General features: G+C 35.4%; 1 protein-coding gene across 1 annotated transcript in view; it reads left to right on the plus strand.

The window, feature by feature from the left end:
* Nucleotides 1–17,138, plus strand: part of LOC132722873 (uncharacterized) — a gene marked incomplete at its 3' end in the record, with an annotated part of 99,022 nt that overhangs the window by 16,967 nt on the left and 64,917 nt on the right. Inside the window, 2 exon segments of the mRNA XM_060707458.1 lie at nucleotides 86–220; nucleotides 4,103–4,255. Of these exon segments, the coding sequence (XP_060563441.1) occupies nucleotides 86–220; nucleotides 4,103–4,255 (288 nt within the window).

Raw genomic sequence — 17,138 nt, forward strand, 5'->3', positions numbered from 1 at the left:
GGTTACTGGTAGTCACATCAAACACACTAATTACAGTTCTCATAAAAATGATACAAAATCATTTTATTAAGTTTTCTTATTTCAGGATTTGTCAGTTCTTTTTGTCCCCTAGGAAAATACCTTACCGCTTCTATGGTATGTCGTGATTGTGAATTTGGGTATTACTGTGACTCTACTGGAATTAAGCCATGTCCTATTGGTACAAAATGCTCTGAACGTGGTAAGTACCTTAAATATAACTTATTTTGTTGTAATGTTAAGTTTTGTTCCAGAGGGAATTGTGAAATTTACTTGTGATTATCAAATGAAAGACAATAATGGTTATATATAGAAGGAGAGTGATCTAGGAATCATATTTCACCATAAGTCAAATGAGCCAGTCGTCACGACAAAACCAACATAGTGCGTTTGCCACCAGCATGAATCCAGACCAGACCAGCCTGAGCATCTGCACAGTCTGATCAGGATCCATGCTGTTCGCTATCATATTCTCTACTTGTAAAAGGGTTGGTAGGCGAACAGCATGGATCTAGATGCGCAGGCTGGTCTCGATCCTTGCTGGTCGCAAACGCACTTTGTTGGTTTTATGGTGATGCGGCTCAAATAAGAAAAAACAGCTGCTTGCAATGCTTAAATGTACATTTACTTTCATATCTAGATCTTTAATCCTATGTCTAGATGAATAGCTCCTCAGACCTATGTTGGACTATTGCCCTCTGGTTTAGGACCCATCAACAAAGAAACTTTGTCCATTTTTGAAAATATACATAATAGATGTACTAAAATCATTATGTCAAAACTAAACAGGACAAGACACTAGCTGAGCTTTTGCAGCTGAGTCCAATATAATCAGTATTGGTCTTAACCATGTTTAATGACCTCTTTATTTTACACCACCATTTTTTTTTAACATTTTGATAGAACTCGTTACTTCAATTACAATAAAGATTTGATATGGATTTTTGATTATCAAAAGTTGAAAAGAAGACCAGATAAGTTGCAATATGCATTTCATATGAGCCTTTTTAATTAGACTGTGGAAAGACTATAAGGGGTGTGATGTGGATTTTATACGGGCTTTTTGGACTCTTGAAATAAAAACGATGTTATATTGATACGATTGAATCCTATAATGATTTCTATTGGATCATCACATGGTGCAAAAGCTGAAAGTGCATTGGTTATATTTTATATGATGTGAAATTTTAAATATTAGGCACTAGCCAAAGGTTATAATTATGTCAGCAAGGCTATATTATTCTGTATATCCAGTCAGCAGCTTGTATTATAATGCATTTTAACAATAATACAAATTGTTATTGATTGATGAAATGTTCATAAAAAAATCCCGAAACTATAGAATATTTTAAAAGAAGAGGCTCAGGTAAATAAAATAATGCCTGACATTCAACGTCTACACTTACACTGCTAAATAAAAAGTAATTCAAGTGTAAAGTCATTATAGTGGTGAACTTTTAGCTTTTTATACCCCCAAAAACGAAGTTTGGGCGGGGTATATAGGAGTCAGCTGGTGGTCGGTCGGTTGGTCCGTCTGTCCAGCGGTCCGTTGCATTTTCCTTGTCCGGAGCATAACTTGAAGACTAATGGTTGGAATTCAATATAACTTCATACAACGGTCAAGCACATTAAGAGGAAGTGCAGTGCACAAGAACCATAACTCCATCTTGACTAATTACAGAGTTATTACCCTTTGTTACTTCCTTGTCCGGGGCGTAACTTGATAACTACTGGTTGGAATTTAAAACAACTTCATACAATTGTCAAGCACAATAAGGGGAAGTGCAGTGCACAAAAACCTAACTCTACCGAAAGTAATTTACAGGTAATTGCCCGGACCCTTGGTTTTTTCCAGACCCTGATGATATTGTTGGAATTTCAACATTATTACATACAATGTCAAGTAAAAGAGAATGCGTTCAACAAGGAACCAACTCATATGACAATAAGAAGTACTGCTGTTACTTTTCATTGTGAATAACTTAAAAGGTGTCAAATTTTAAAACATCTGCAGTACAATGGTCAAGCACAAAATAGGGCAAGAGCAGTGCAAATAACTGTAACTCTTACTAATATGTAATGACAGAATATATGTTCCTTGTGGTAACTTTTTGACTTTGTTTGACGAGCATAAGCTTGAAGACAATGGTTTGAATTCAAAATGTCAATAAATGGTCAAAAACGTGAGAAAGATGCAAATAATTCAAAACCCTAAATTCCATTGAAAACTGACTAGTGGAATTTAGGAACTTTTTCTCGGACCGCACGAGTTTTATTCAGCCAGGACCGAGGACCGACGGACTTTCGCACAGACTGAAAACCATAACTCTACCTAAAGTAATTACAGAGTAATTGCCCTTTGTTATTTTTCCATTGCTTTCTTTTGTCCGGACTATAACTTGAAGACTAATAGTTGGAATTCAACATTACTTCATACAATGGTCAAGTACATTGAGAGGAAGTGCAGTGCACAAGAACCATAACTCCATTTTGACTAATTACAGAGTTACTGCCCTTTGTTACTTTTCCTTGTCCGGAGCATAACTTGAAAACTACTGGTTCGAATTTAAAACATCTTCATACAATGGTCAAGCACAATAAGGTCAAGTGCAGTGCACAAAAACCATAACTCTACCTAAAGTAATAACAGAGTAATTTCCCTTTGTTACTTTTCCATTGTCTTTTGTTTTCGAGAATCCAATAAACTTCTCAAGGAACAATGGTAGGAAATCAAACATACAAGTAACACACTAAGAAGTCAATGCCACAACCATAACTCATTTGCAACTAATTACAGGTATTCTTTGTTAACATTCCTTGTCCGACAGCATAACATTTGACTACTAGTTTGGAATTCTATACAACTTATTGCAGTTGTCAAAGCAATTAACGAGGAAATGCATGCAGTGCACATGAATTATAACTCCATTTTGACAAATTACAGAGTTATTGCCCTTTAATAATTTTCCTTTTCCTGAGCATAACTTAAAACATACTGGTTGGAATTTAAAACAACTTCATACAATGGTCAAGCACAATAAGAGGAAGTGCAGTGCACAAGAACCATAACTCCAGTTTGACTAATTACAGAGTTACTGCCCTTTGTTACTTTTCCTTGTCCGGAGCATAACTTGATTACTACTGGTTGGAATTCAAAACAACTTCATACAATGTTCAAGCACAAGAACTATAACTCTGTCCAGAGTAATTATAGTGTTATTGCCCTTTGTTACTTTTCCATTGCTTTTTTCTTGTCCAGAGCATAACTTGATAACTACTAGTTGGAATTTAAAACTATTTCATACAATGGTCAAGTATATTGAGAGGGAGTGCAGTGCACAGAAACCATAACTCTTTTTTGACTAATTTAAAAGGTTTTGCCCCTTGTTACTTTTTATTGTCCAGTGCATATCTAGAAAATTAATGGTTGGAATTCAATGAAACTTTATACAATGGTCAAGGGCAGTGAGATGAAGTGCAGTGCACAAGAACAATAACTGTTTGGACTAATTACAGATATTGCCTTTGTTACTTTTTTTTAGTCCAGTGCATAACTTGAAAACTAGTGGTTGGAATTCAATACAACTTCATACAGTGGTCAAGCTCAATGAGTGAAAGTGCAGTGCACAATAACCATAACTCAATCTTCAGTATTTTAGAGTTATTGCCCTTTGTTCCTTTTCCTTGTCTTTCTGGACTTATTACAGAGTAATCCAATAAAACTTCATCAATGGCCAACCACATTGAAAGCCTAAGGAAATGCAACATACAAGAAACACAACTGTCTTTAATTGCCCACAACCATAACTCTATTTCAATTCTTTACAAGGTATTCTGTTACTAGTAACATCCTCATTTTCGAAGCAGTCTTGCGGGGGTATTAATCAAATTTATCATTAGTTCTAGTTTTTTTTTTTTTAAATTATTGACATTTGAATTGAGAAATATACAACACATGTACACATGTATTGGCCAGTGGACTATATACAAATTATAGACAAGTCCTGTTTTTCAGTTTCATTGTCTTTGGGTAATTTTAAAGGCAGCTTTCCCCTATTTAAAGCCGGTTATTTATATATTTCAGGAATGGCAGCAAGCACGCCATGCAAGAACGGGACTTTCCAGTCATTAACAGCCCAGGTGTATTGTATTGAATGTCCCATTGGACGTTACTGCCCCACGGAAGGTCTTACCGAAGGAATTCTTTGTCCTGCGGGTTCTAAGTGCTATACCTCATGTAAATGATTTTAGATTGAGTTTATTTTGCCATGTAGGTTCTTAGTTCTTTACTTCATGTAAATAATTTATGTGTACCAAAAATTTCGGGAGACATACTGTTTTTGCTTTTGCCGTCTGTCCATCCCCTGAGTCATCTTGTCTGGCTTTCAAACTCCTTTAAATGACCTTGACCGTCAAATGATTGAATTTTGCTTATACAGTCTAAACTGTTTCAAGCAGCCAGCCAAGGGATGCAGTCATTTTCGCTGCCTAAGACAGGTGGCTGCTGAATGGAGGATCAATTGTATTATTTCTTTCTTTATAAGATAAATCTAATTTAGTTATAAATTATATAAAAGCAATCTGATTCATCATCATCATCATCATCATCATCAGGTTTTAACCATTTACACAATCATGTATGTCATTTAACATGTACTCATCTTCCAACATAAAAACTTTACGTGAATGTAACACAGATAAACAAAATGCACTAATGATTATGTCAATTGACACCAATTATCTCACTAAAATATTATATTTTCTTATTAATTTTCATGCCCCCACAATGTGGGAGCTTATAGCGTTGCACTTGTCCGTTCGTCTGTCCGTCTGTCCGTCCCGAAATCTTGTGAACGCAACTCCTCTTAAACCGGATGGCAGATTTTGCTTAAACTTACAGGGATGAACAACTTAAATGTGTCGATGGATGTAAAGGAAGGAATTTTCGCTGCGAATTATGGCCCTTTGTTGATTTTTTCACTATATACTACGTAGAAATTTTGTGAACGCAACATCTCTTAAACCCGATGGCAGATTTTGGTCAAACTTCCAGGGATGAACAACCTTAAACATGTGTAGATGGTAGTAAAGGAAGGAATTTTTGTTGCAACCAAATTTAACAGAATTATGGTCCTTTGTTGATTTTTTCACTATATACTATGTAGAAATTTTGTGAAACGCATTTCCTCTTAAACCAGATGGCAGATTTTGCTTAAACTTCCAGGGATTAACAACCTTAATGTGTAGATGGTAGGTAAGGAAGGAATTTTTGCTGCGACCAAATTTAACAGAATTATGGCCCTTTGTTGATTTTGAGTTTTCAACTTGTGGCACATGTAGTCCAAAAAATATTTGACCTAGAGTCATAAGATTGACAGAACAGTGGCGTGTGGGGGCATCCGTGTCCTAAGAACACATTTCTAGTTATGCCCCCACAATGTGGGAGCATATAGCGTTGCACTTGTCCGTCAGTCAGTCAGTCCCTCCGTCCGTCCGTACGTCCCGAAATCTTGTGAACGCAACTCCTCTTAAACCGGATGGCAGATTTTGCTTAAACTTACAGGAATCAACAACCTTAATGTGTAGATGGATGTAAAGGAAGGAATTTTTGCTGTGACCAAATTTAACAGAATTATGGCCCTTTGTTGATTTTTTCACTATATACTATGTAGAAATTTTGTGAATGCAACTCCTCTTAAACCGGATGGCAGATTTTGCTTAAACTTCCAGGGATGAACAACCTTAATGTGTAGATGGTAGTAAAGGAAGGAATTTTTGCTGCAACCAAATTTAACAGAATTATGGCCCTTTCTTGATTTTTTCATTATATACTATGTAGAAATTTTGTGAATGCAACTCCTCTTAAACCAGATGGCAGATTTTGCTTAAACTTCCAGGGATTAACAACCTTAATGTGTAGATGGTAGTAAAGGAAGGAATTTTTGCTGCAACCAAATTTAACAGAATTATGGCCCTTTGTTGATTTTTAGATTTCAACTTGTGGCACATGTAGTCCAAAAAATATTTGACCTAGAGTCATAAGATTGACAGAACAGTGGTGTGTGGGGGCATCCGTGGACACATTTCTAGTTTTTATCTAAATCGCTAAATTGAAAAATAAAAGCTTACATAACTCACAAGAACGAATTGCATGCAGACCTTCTAATCGTTTGTAATTAAGATGACACGGATGAGTAACACGGACTATGCAAACTTCTTGAAATTTTGTAGCTGTGTTACTATTTGGCGCGTGAAAAGGAGCTTTGGTTAATCTGTGACACATGCCATCTTAACAGCAGATTGTTTGGCAGTTTCACTTCGTTGACCGCTTAAGATGGCAGGTGACCATTGAACAGATGTATAAAATGGAGTGATTTTCGTTGGGGCCGTCACAAAGTGGCCATTGAGGTCAGGTGACTGCCGATAAAGAGGTGACCGTTAGTACAGTTTTGACTGTATTTGCTTTATTTTGTCATTTATTCATAGAAATGTGGAATATAATGATTCATACTTGCACAAAACAACAAATATGACTATACAGACCTATTAAAACTAAAAAAAACGCATGTTGGTTTTGACATGGCACGGCTCAAATTAATATCATTTACACATTTTTCAATACAATCAGCCTTAGGACTGACAGAAGAGTGATAAAATAAGAAGGACTGACAGAAGAGTGATAAAATAAGAAGGACTGGCAGAAGAGTGATAAAATAAGAAGGACTGACAGAAGAGTGATAAAATAAGAAGGACTGACAGAAGAGTGATAAAATAAGAAGGACTGGCAGAAGAGTGATAAAATAAGAAGGACTGACAGAAGAGTGATAAAGTAAGAAGGACTGGCAGAAGAGTGATAAAATAAGAAGGACTGACAGAAAAGTGATAAAATAAGGACTTGGGCAGAAGAGTGATAAAATAAGAAGGACTGGCAGAAGAGTGATAAAATAAGAAGGACTGACAGAAAAGTGATAAAATAAGGACTTGGGCAGAAGAGTGATAAAATAAGAAGGACTGGCAGAAGAGTGATAAAATAAGAAGGACTGACAGAAGAGTGATAAATTAAATAAGGACTGACAAAAGAGTGATAAAATAAGGACTCAGAGATTATATATGAATTATGCATAAATGTGAGTATATTTTAACTTATGTTTTATCAAAGATGCATAAAACAAAACTTGGGCAAAGGTAGAAAGCAAACTTGTAACTTTTAATTATATAAGACTTCTACATGGTATTTAAGCTTGTATGCATCATGTAGACTTCAATATGACATGTTTTTATCACTTCTATATCTTTTATTATGTTATCTACATGTATTATTTTCGTCTTGGGACATAATTCTTGAGAAAAAAAAACACACCATGTGCACCGTGTATATCCTGTTACAATAATGCATGATTCATGCAATAAGTAACGCAAAATTGTGTAATAAATGGCGGATACCTGACAGGATTTCCTACACTGTAAAATAACTGGCCAATATATTTTTTATTTAACCGAACTGAAAAAAATCAATAGCCGCATACAGCTGCAAAGACATTACTCTTTATCCATCATCAACATTATTTCCACGAAATTGTTTACTTTTCAAGATCATGCGTAAGAATGATGACTTGATATATCCAGTATTTTAGAGAATGTTAAAATAATGCATGAATTTTTCCACAGTAATGCAGAATTGAGCAATTTTATGGTCGAAACGTGCACCTTGGTAAGCATATTTATAATTAATCAAACAAAAGAAATTCATTTGCCATTGTTGCGCAGACTTCATAATATTTTAAAAGTATTTCAAGGGAAGTGTTGGGATTTTTTAAGATCATTCATGAGAATGACAACCTGGCTAGTACAGTGAAGGCAACTTTAGTGTTTCATTGATATATATTTAATACCGTGTAATATCTGAAAACCAAACACCTGTGGGAGTATAGCAAAAAAATTTCAGATTTTGAAAGTTTCCAATCAAGAAACATTAGCAGTTTCATTAAGACATAACTGTTAAAGTGTTGATATAGAAGCTGATGAAATGTTTCAAATGGCATAATTTTATGATTCTGAAAAAGTTAATTCACCTATAACTGACTTTGTAATAGTATTAAGTAAAGTCATCACAATTTGAGCCGCGCCATGACAAAACCAACATAATGCATTTGCGACGACCACCATGGATGCAGACCAACCTGCACATCCGCACAGTCTGATCAGGATCCATGCTGTTCGCTATCAGTTTCTCTACTTGTAATAGGGTTTGTAAGCAAACAGCATGGCGTCATGTTTCAAACAAAAACGGCTCGTCAGTCACGGCCCCCCTAAAGTTAGTCACAACAGGTCAACCAATCATCTCTGGTACTTGAGATGACTCGACTTTGACCTGCCCTGTGCCTTGACATGCACGACTCGAGAGTGATTTGGACAAAAACCTGTAATCATCTTCAAAATTTCTTAATTTTCACACTTTAATCAAAGGCTTGACATGCTTGACAGGTTGTTAATCTAAGAGTTGTCAAGACTAATGATAAATGCTAATTGGAAGATACAAATGTTTTGCAGGATTTATAATTTCAAGTATAATAAACCTTCACATCCTTTTCAATTTCCAAATTTTGGAAGTAAAATCTAATTGATAAAACCATAATTAATTATGCCCCCACTTCAAAGAAGAGGGGGTATATTGCTTTGCATTTGTCGGTTAGTCGGTCTGTAGACCAAATGGTTTCCAAGTGATAACTTTAGAACCCTTAGGCCTAGGAACTTCAAACTTGGTATGGTGATTGGTCATGACCAGTAGATGATCCCTATTGATTTTGGAGTCAAGGGGTCAAAGGTCAAGGTCACATTGACCTTGTAAGTAAAAACGGTTTCCGATCAATAACTTAAGAAGGCTTAGGCCTAGGAGCTTCAAACTTGGTATGGTGATTGGTCATGACCAGTAAATGACCACAATTGATTTTGGGGTCAAGGGGTCAAAGGTCAAGGTCACATTAACCTTGTAGGTAAAAACAGTTTCCGATCAATAACTTAAGAACGCTTAGGCCAAGAAACTTCAAACTTGGTATAATGATTGGTCATGACCAGCAGACGACCCCTATTGATTTTAGGGTCAAGGGGTCAAAGGTCAAGGTCACATTGACCTTGTAGCAGGGCTGCCAACAGCAAATTGCAAAATCATCGGAAAATACGCCGGGGGTCAAAGGGGGCTGCACAAGCCCTGGCGGGGGACCAGGGGGCGTAGCCCCCGGAAGCTTCTGGATTCTGATGATTTGGTATGCCCTAAAATCAATTTCCAGGACTCTAAATTTGACAAATATCCGACATTTTGACAACAGACAAGAGCGACAATGTAAACTGTAATTTGATTGGTTATTCTAAAATAGAATGCCGGAAAACACTCAATATGACCAATGAGAAAAGCGCTTACAGACGTACCATAGGCGGCTAGCGTAATGATAAAAGCTGAAGCGTGCCGGTTTTTGGGTACTGTATAAAATATGACGAATAAATTTATTGTCTTTGTCGAATTTACATCAATCTCAAAAATGACCCAGGAGCTCACGAAATCCGCGGATCCGCGGAAAATCGGCAGCCCTGTTGTAGGTAAAAACGGTTTCCGATCAATAACTAAAGAACGCTTAGGCCTAGGAACTTCAAAATTGGTATGATGATTGGTCATGACCAGTAGTTGACCCCTATTGATTTTGGGGTCAAGGGGTCAATGTCATATTGACCTTGTACTTAATGAGGGTTTCTGACCAATAACTCAACAGCTCAAGTTGCCTTGGTTGATATTTTTAAATTGAACTAAAAACGCTTTTGGTATACACATTTGGAGGTCTTATGTAATATAACAAACAAGCAAATTCGTTGAATTTATATCCCCTGCCGAGTACTGGTTATTATTAACACAACAACTGAAGACATAAGGCTTTATTTATATATTAATCATGGCATAAACAGAATATTCTTTGAACTTGATGAATATTCAGGGCAATAACAGAGCCATAATTTTGTGTTAAATAGTAAAATCTGGAAATGCCAATGAGATGTATGCATACTACATAACTAATCAAGGGCCATAAATCTGAGTTATAAGTATCTGACCGGGAACAAGGCGACTATATGCACATCTCCTCTTAGTATCCCATAAAGTTTCATTGTACTCCAGCCAGTAGAATCAGAGAAGTAGCGAGGAAACAAATATTTTTCTATATGGATACTGCATAACTATCCAAGGGCCATAACTCCAAGTTAAAGTGTCTGACCGGAACAAGCCGACGATATGCGCATCTCCTCTTGGTATTAAAGGTTCCCATAAATTTTCGTTGAATTCCAGGCAGTAGTTGCAGAGAAATAGCGCAAAAACGTTTTTTACTCTATATGCATACTACATAACTAATCAAGGGCCATAACTGTGACCGGAACAAGCCAACAATATGCGCATCTCCTCTTGATATTGATGATTTCCATAAAGTATTGTTGAATTCCAGCAAGCAGTTGCAGAGAACTACTCCGGAAACGATTTTTACTCCATATGCATATTGCATAACTAATCAAGGGCCATAACTCTGAGTTAAAGTGTCTGACCGGAACAAGCTGACGATATGCGCATCTCCTCTTGGTATTGAAGGTTCCCATAATGTTTCGTTGAATTCCAGCCAGTAGTTGCAGAGAAGTAGCGCGGAAACGATTTTTAATCCATATGCATATGAAAATATTATGAATTCTGCGCAACAATGGCAAATGAATTTCTTTTTGTTTGATTAATTATAAATATGCTTACCAAGGTGCACGTTTCGACCATAAAATTGCTCAATTCTGCATTACTGTGGAAAAATTCATGCATTATTTTAACATTCTCTAAAATACTGGATATATCAAGTCATCATTCTTACGCATGATCTTGAAAAGTAAACAATTTTGCGTTACTTATTGCATAAATCATGCATTATTGTAACAGGATATACACGGTGCACATGGTGTGTTTTTTTTTCTCAAGAATTATGTCCCAAGACGAAAATAATACATGTAGATAACATAATAAAAGATATAGAAGTGATAAAAACATGTCATATTGAAGTCTACATGATGCATACAAGCTTAAATACCACGTAGAAGTCTTATATAATTAAAAGTTACAAGTTTGCTTACTACCTTTGCCCAAGTTTTGTTTTATGCACCTTTGATAAAACATAAGTTAAAATATACTCACATTTACAGGCCTCGACATTCGCGGTGGTCCATTGGTCCGAGACCACCTGATTTTTTCAAGGACCACCTAATTTTACAGACAACTGGTCCGTTAGACCACTTGAATTTTCAAAATGGTGCAGGGCTCATCTAGGAGAATGGTTATTTGGTTGAAAAACGTGTTCTATAATTGTCGTTTTAAACCATTTCTCCGATGTACAGATATATGTTCATTCATCTCATAAGTTCAAAAAGATCTTAAGACATCCATAACCTTTTATTAACTCGCTAACAGTGTAGTTAAAAAAGTAGAAAATTATTTTAATAATTAAAGTATAAAATTCATTCAAATGTCTCTTGTACTGCATTAAATTTATAACATTGTATCACTATGGGATATTGGATAAACACATGAATAATGGTGCAAACAAAGGCAAAGGAAAAATTAAATATCTAGTAATCTTTGGCTACTTTTTTAAACAATCAGAGATCCATTTTTTCTTATTTAAAGTACTTTAAAAGTTATAAATACTTTGTCAAAAATAAATAAATTTCAACAAACAAGCATGTATAATAAATCTGTGAGGAAGATAAGCTCAATTATAATGTAGGAATTTTTCTGTTTATCAATAATATTTCATTGTTTCAAAGACAAGAAAATAATAACTTAATAGTTTTATTAAAAATGTTAATCTATAAAAAGCAATTATTATTCTTATCAGATGTACCAGAAACAGCAATGAGTATTAATTTTGAATAACAGTAAGGAAATAGGTCATACACAAATGGTTTCACTATTCATTAACTTGAGTTGCGGAAGAAGTCACTTAACCGAAGTATGAGTACTGTCGTGTATTTTTCACTGAGATAATAAATACTTAATACGATTACAATGACTTACTATCTGATCTAAAATTGAGATAGAAAATGATACATGTTTTCTTCAGTTGTTATAAATCTAATAATAAATATGTCTCTATCACCAATTTTAAGTGTAGTTCTTCTAAATCTGGAGTTTCCTTAAAAACAAATGAGTAAAAAAAAGATGGACCACCTTTGTTCAGAAAGGACCACCTGAATTTTGGATCCAGTGGTCCGGCATACCACCTGCTGAAAAAGTTAGTGTAGAGACCTGCATTTATGCATAATTCATATATAATCTCTGAGTCCTTATATTATCACTCTTGTCAGTCCTTATTTCATCACTCTTCTGTCAGTCCTTCTTATTTTATCACTCTTCTGCCAGTCCTTCTTATTTTATCACTCTTCTGTCAGTCCTTATTTTATCACTCTTCTGTCAGTCCTTATTTTATCACTCTTCTGCCAGTCCTTCTTATTTTATCACTCTTCTGTCAGTCCTTCTTATTTTATCACTCTTCTGCCAGTCCTTATTTTATCACTCTTCTGTCAGTCCAAATCTTAATTTATCACTCTTCTGTCAGTCCTTCTTATTTTATCACTCTTCTGTCAGTCCTTCTTATTTTATCACTCTTCTGTCAGTCCTTCTTATTTTATCACTCTTCTGCCAGTCCTTATTTTATCACTCTTCTGTCAGTCCTTATTTTATCACTCTTCTGCCAGTCCTTCTTATTTTATCACTCTTCTGTCAGTCCTTCTTATTTTATCACTCTTCTGCCAGTCCTTCTTATTATACCCCCAAAAACGAAGTTTGGGGGGGTATATAGGAGTCACCCTGTGGTCGGTCGGTCGGTTGGTCGGTCGGTCGGTCGGTCGGTCCAGACGTCCGTTGCATTTTCCTTGTCCGGAGCATAACTTGAAAACTAATGGTTGGAATTCAATATAACTACATACAATGGTCAAGCACATTGAGAGGAAGTGCAGTGCACAAGAATCATAACTCTATCTTGACTAATTACAGAGTTATTGCCCTTTGTTACTTTTCCTTGTCCGGGGCATAACTTGAAAACTACTGGTTGGAATTCAAAACAACTTCATACAATTGTCAAACACAATAAGGGGAAGTGCAGTGCACAAGAACCATAACTCTATCTAAAGTAATTACAGAGTTATTGCCCTTTGTTGCTTTTCCATTGCTTTTTTTTTTGACTGTTGCATTTTCCTTGTCCGGAGCATAACTTGAAAACTAATGATTGGAATTCAATATAACTACATACAATGGTCAAGCACATTGAGAGGAAGTGCAGTGCGTAAGAAACATAACTCTATCTTGACTAATTACAGAGTTATTGCCCTTGTTACTTTTCCTTGTCCGTGGCATAACTTGAAAACTACTGCTTAGAATTCAAAACAACTTCATACAATTGTCAAACACAATAAGGGAAAGTGCAGGGCACAAGAACCATAACTCTATCTAAAGTAATTACAGAGTTATTGCCCTTTGTTGCTTTTCAAATGCCTTCTTTTTTTTGTCCGAAGCATAACTTGAAGACTAATGGTTGGAATTCAATATAACTACATACAATGGTTAAGCACATTGAGAGGAAGTGCAGTGCATAAGAACCATAACTCTATCTAATGTAATTACAGAGTTATTGCCCTTTATTACTTTTCCATTGCTTTCTTTTGTCCAGACCATAACTTGAAGACAAATTGTTGGAATTCATTATAACTTCATAGAATGGTCCAGCATATTGAGAGGAAGTGCAGTGCACAAGAACCATAACTCCATTTTGACTTATTACAGAGTTACTGCCTTTGTTTCTTTTCCTTGTCCAGAGCATGACTTTAAAACTACTGGTTGGAATTCAAAACAACTTCATACAATGGTCAAGCACAATAAGGGGAAGTGCAGTGCACAAGAACCATAACTCCATCTTGACTAAGTACAGAGTTATTGCCCTTTGTTACTTTTCCTTTGCTTTCTTTTGTCTGGACCATAACTTGAAGACTTATTGTTGGAATTCATTATAACTTCATACAATGGTCAAGCACATTGAGAGGAAGTGCAGTGCATAAGAACCATAACTCCATCTTGACTAATTACAGAGTTACTGCCCTTTGTTACTTTTCCTTGTCCAGAGCATGACTTGAAAACTACTGGTTGGAATTCAAAACAACTTCATACAATGGTCAAGCACAATAAGGGAAGTGCAGTGCACAAGAACCATAACTCCATCTTGACTAGTTATAGAGTTATTGCCCTTTGTTACTTTTCCTTGTCCAGAGCATAATTTGAAAACTACTGTTTGGAATTCAGTACAACTTCATACAGTTGTCAAGGACATTCAAAGGAAGTGCAGTGCACAAGAGCCATAAATCCATTTTGACAAAATACAGAGTTACTGCCTTTTGATACTTTTCCTTGTCCGGAGCATAACTTAAAACGTACAGGTTGGAATTCAAAACAACTTCATACAATGGTCAAGCACAATAAGAGGAAGTGCAGTGCACAAGAACTATTACTCTATCTTAAGTATTTATAGAGTTATTGCCCTTTGTTCTTTTTCTTTGTCTTTCTGGACTTATTACAGAGTAATTCAATTAAACTTCATCAATGGCCAACCACATTGAAAGGAAATGCAACATACATGAACCACAATTATCTTTAATTGCCCACAACCATAACTCTATGTTTCAATTCTTTTACAAGGTATTCTGTTACTAGTAACATCCTCATTTCCGAAGCAGACTTGTGGGGGTATTAATCACATTTAGTGATAGTTCTAGTTTTATCACTCTTCTGCCAGTCCTTATTTTATCACTCTTCTGTCAGTCCTTATTTTATCACTCTTCTGCCAGTCCTTCTTATTTTATCACTCTTCTGTCAGTCCTTCTTATTTTATCACTCATCTGCCAGTCCTTATTTTATCACTCTTCTGTCAGTCCAAATCTTAATTTATCACTCTTCTGTCAGTCCTTCTTATTTTATCACTCTTCTGTCAGTCCTTCTTATTTTATCACTCTTCTGTCAGTCCTTCTAATTTTATCACTCTTCTGCCAGTCCTTTTTATTTTATCACTCTTCTGCCAGTCCTTATTTTATCACTCTTCTGTCAGTCCTTCTTATTTTATCACTCTTCTGCCAGTCCTTCTTATTTTATCACTCTTCTGTCAGTCCTTCTTATTTTATCACTCGTCTGCCAGTCCTTATTTTATCACTCTTCTGTCAGTCCAAATCTTAATTTATCACTCTTCTGTCAGTCCTTCTTATTTTATCACTCTTCTGTCAGTCCTTCTTATTTTATCACTCTTCTGTCAGTCCTTTTTATTTCATCACTCTTCTGTCAGTCCTTCTTATTTTATCAGTCCTTCTTATTTTATCACTCTTCTGTCAGTCCTTATTTTATCACTCTTCTGTCAGTCCTTCTTATTTTATCACTCTTCTTTCAGTCCTTATTTTATCACTCTTCTGTTGTAAGAAGACAGGACTGGTGCAATTACAAGCCTTTCAAGGGAAAATGATCATTTTGTTAAAGAAATCATAACCTTTACATAATAAGCTTCCTGATAATACCAAAATATAGGGATATTAATTCAAAGGAAACATATTGAATGTCTTCCTCTCCATGATTTTATTTCCAGAAATGAATACCTGTAATTTGAGCTCCTGTGATTCAACTTTCTAGGGTATAATTTACGTTTTCAATTAAAAATTGTGTGAGCACTTGTATGTAGTATTTGGTAGTCATTAAAAGACACTAAGTGTTGTCACTGTTTGGAGGTGATGAGTAACATTTTGATGTTCAGTTTTAGATCATCATGACCCCTCCTATTAGTTAGCTTTTCATCCTTATTCTTTATTTCCATGCCCTATCCTACTTTTCAGTTTTCACCACAAGAATTTACATATTTTTCAGCAGTTTTTCATTATTTTTTTTATCTTGATTTCAATTTTTTTTATCTTGATTTCAATTTTAAGCTCACCTGTCACATAGTGACAAGGTGAGCTTTTGTGATCTCAAATCATCTGGCGTCTGTCCATAAATTTTTACATAAAAAAAAAAATCTTGTCATAAACCATTAAGCCAATTTCATCCATATTTCACAGAAATATTCCTTGGATAGGTAACCTTTGAAAATTGCTCAAAGAATTGAATTCTATGCAGAACTCTAGTTGCCCTGGCAACAGAAAGAAAAAAAACTTTAAAAATCTTCTTTCACAAAACCCTAAGAGCTATAGAGCTTAGATATTTAGCATGAAACATCATCTAGTAGATGTCTACCAAGTTCAAATAAAAGCCCTTTGATCAAAATTGCCACTGTCAGAAAGGTTCAATATGGGTCACCTGGGGTCAAAAACTAGGTCACATAGCCCAAATATGGTAAAATAAAACTTATTAACACTCTAGAGGCTACTGTTTAGATCCAAACATCCTGAAAATTGGTCAGAAAGGTTTTTTTAGTGATTTCTAGGTCAAGTTCTAATATGGATCATCGTTGGTCAAAAACTAGGTCACACAGCCCAAATAAAATGGTATTGAGTCTGCCAGGGGATCAATAAAAGGGCCATTGTGGTCCTCTTGTTTACATAGCAAACAGTGACTTCCATAGCAAACATTTACTTTTCTATGTAACAAAAGAATCTATCTTTGTATTTCATAAGGTCAGACACTCACATTTGTAACGTGTACCGAGCTTAAATACGTATTAATAATCAATATATTAAATTAACAATTTTCCTCTAGGTTTCCTTACCTAAATGATTGAAGACCAATGATTTCAAAATAATTGGAATATAAGTTGATCAACTTGAATTAAACACATATTAGATAAACAAGACAATATTGATATACTTTTTTACAATCCCAAATCTTCCCTAGTCTCTATGCCTAGTCTCGATGCCTCTCAAACATATAACCCGTCTCAATGCCTCCTTATTATACTATGCTCGTATTTACTATGCCTTCTGTTTTATTTATCTCCAAACAATTATCTAACAAATATCCTGCAGCCCGGTTTACTTTCTACTATATAAAAACCTGTAATCCTCTCCGGTAGCGTTGCCCCCTAGAGAAC

The sequence above is a fragment of the Ruditapes philippinarum genome, unplaced genomic scaffold (assembly GCF_026571515.1).
Source record: "Ruditapes philippinarum isolate M1 unplaced genomic scaffold, ASM2657151v2 ctg6909_1_1_1_1, whole genome shotgun sequence".
In the NCBI taxonomy this organism is placed as follows: Eukaryota; Metazoa; Mollusca; class Bivalvia; order Venerida; family Veneridae; genus Ruditapes; species Ruditapes philippinarum.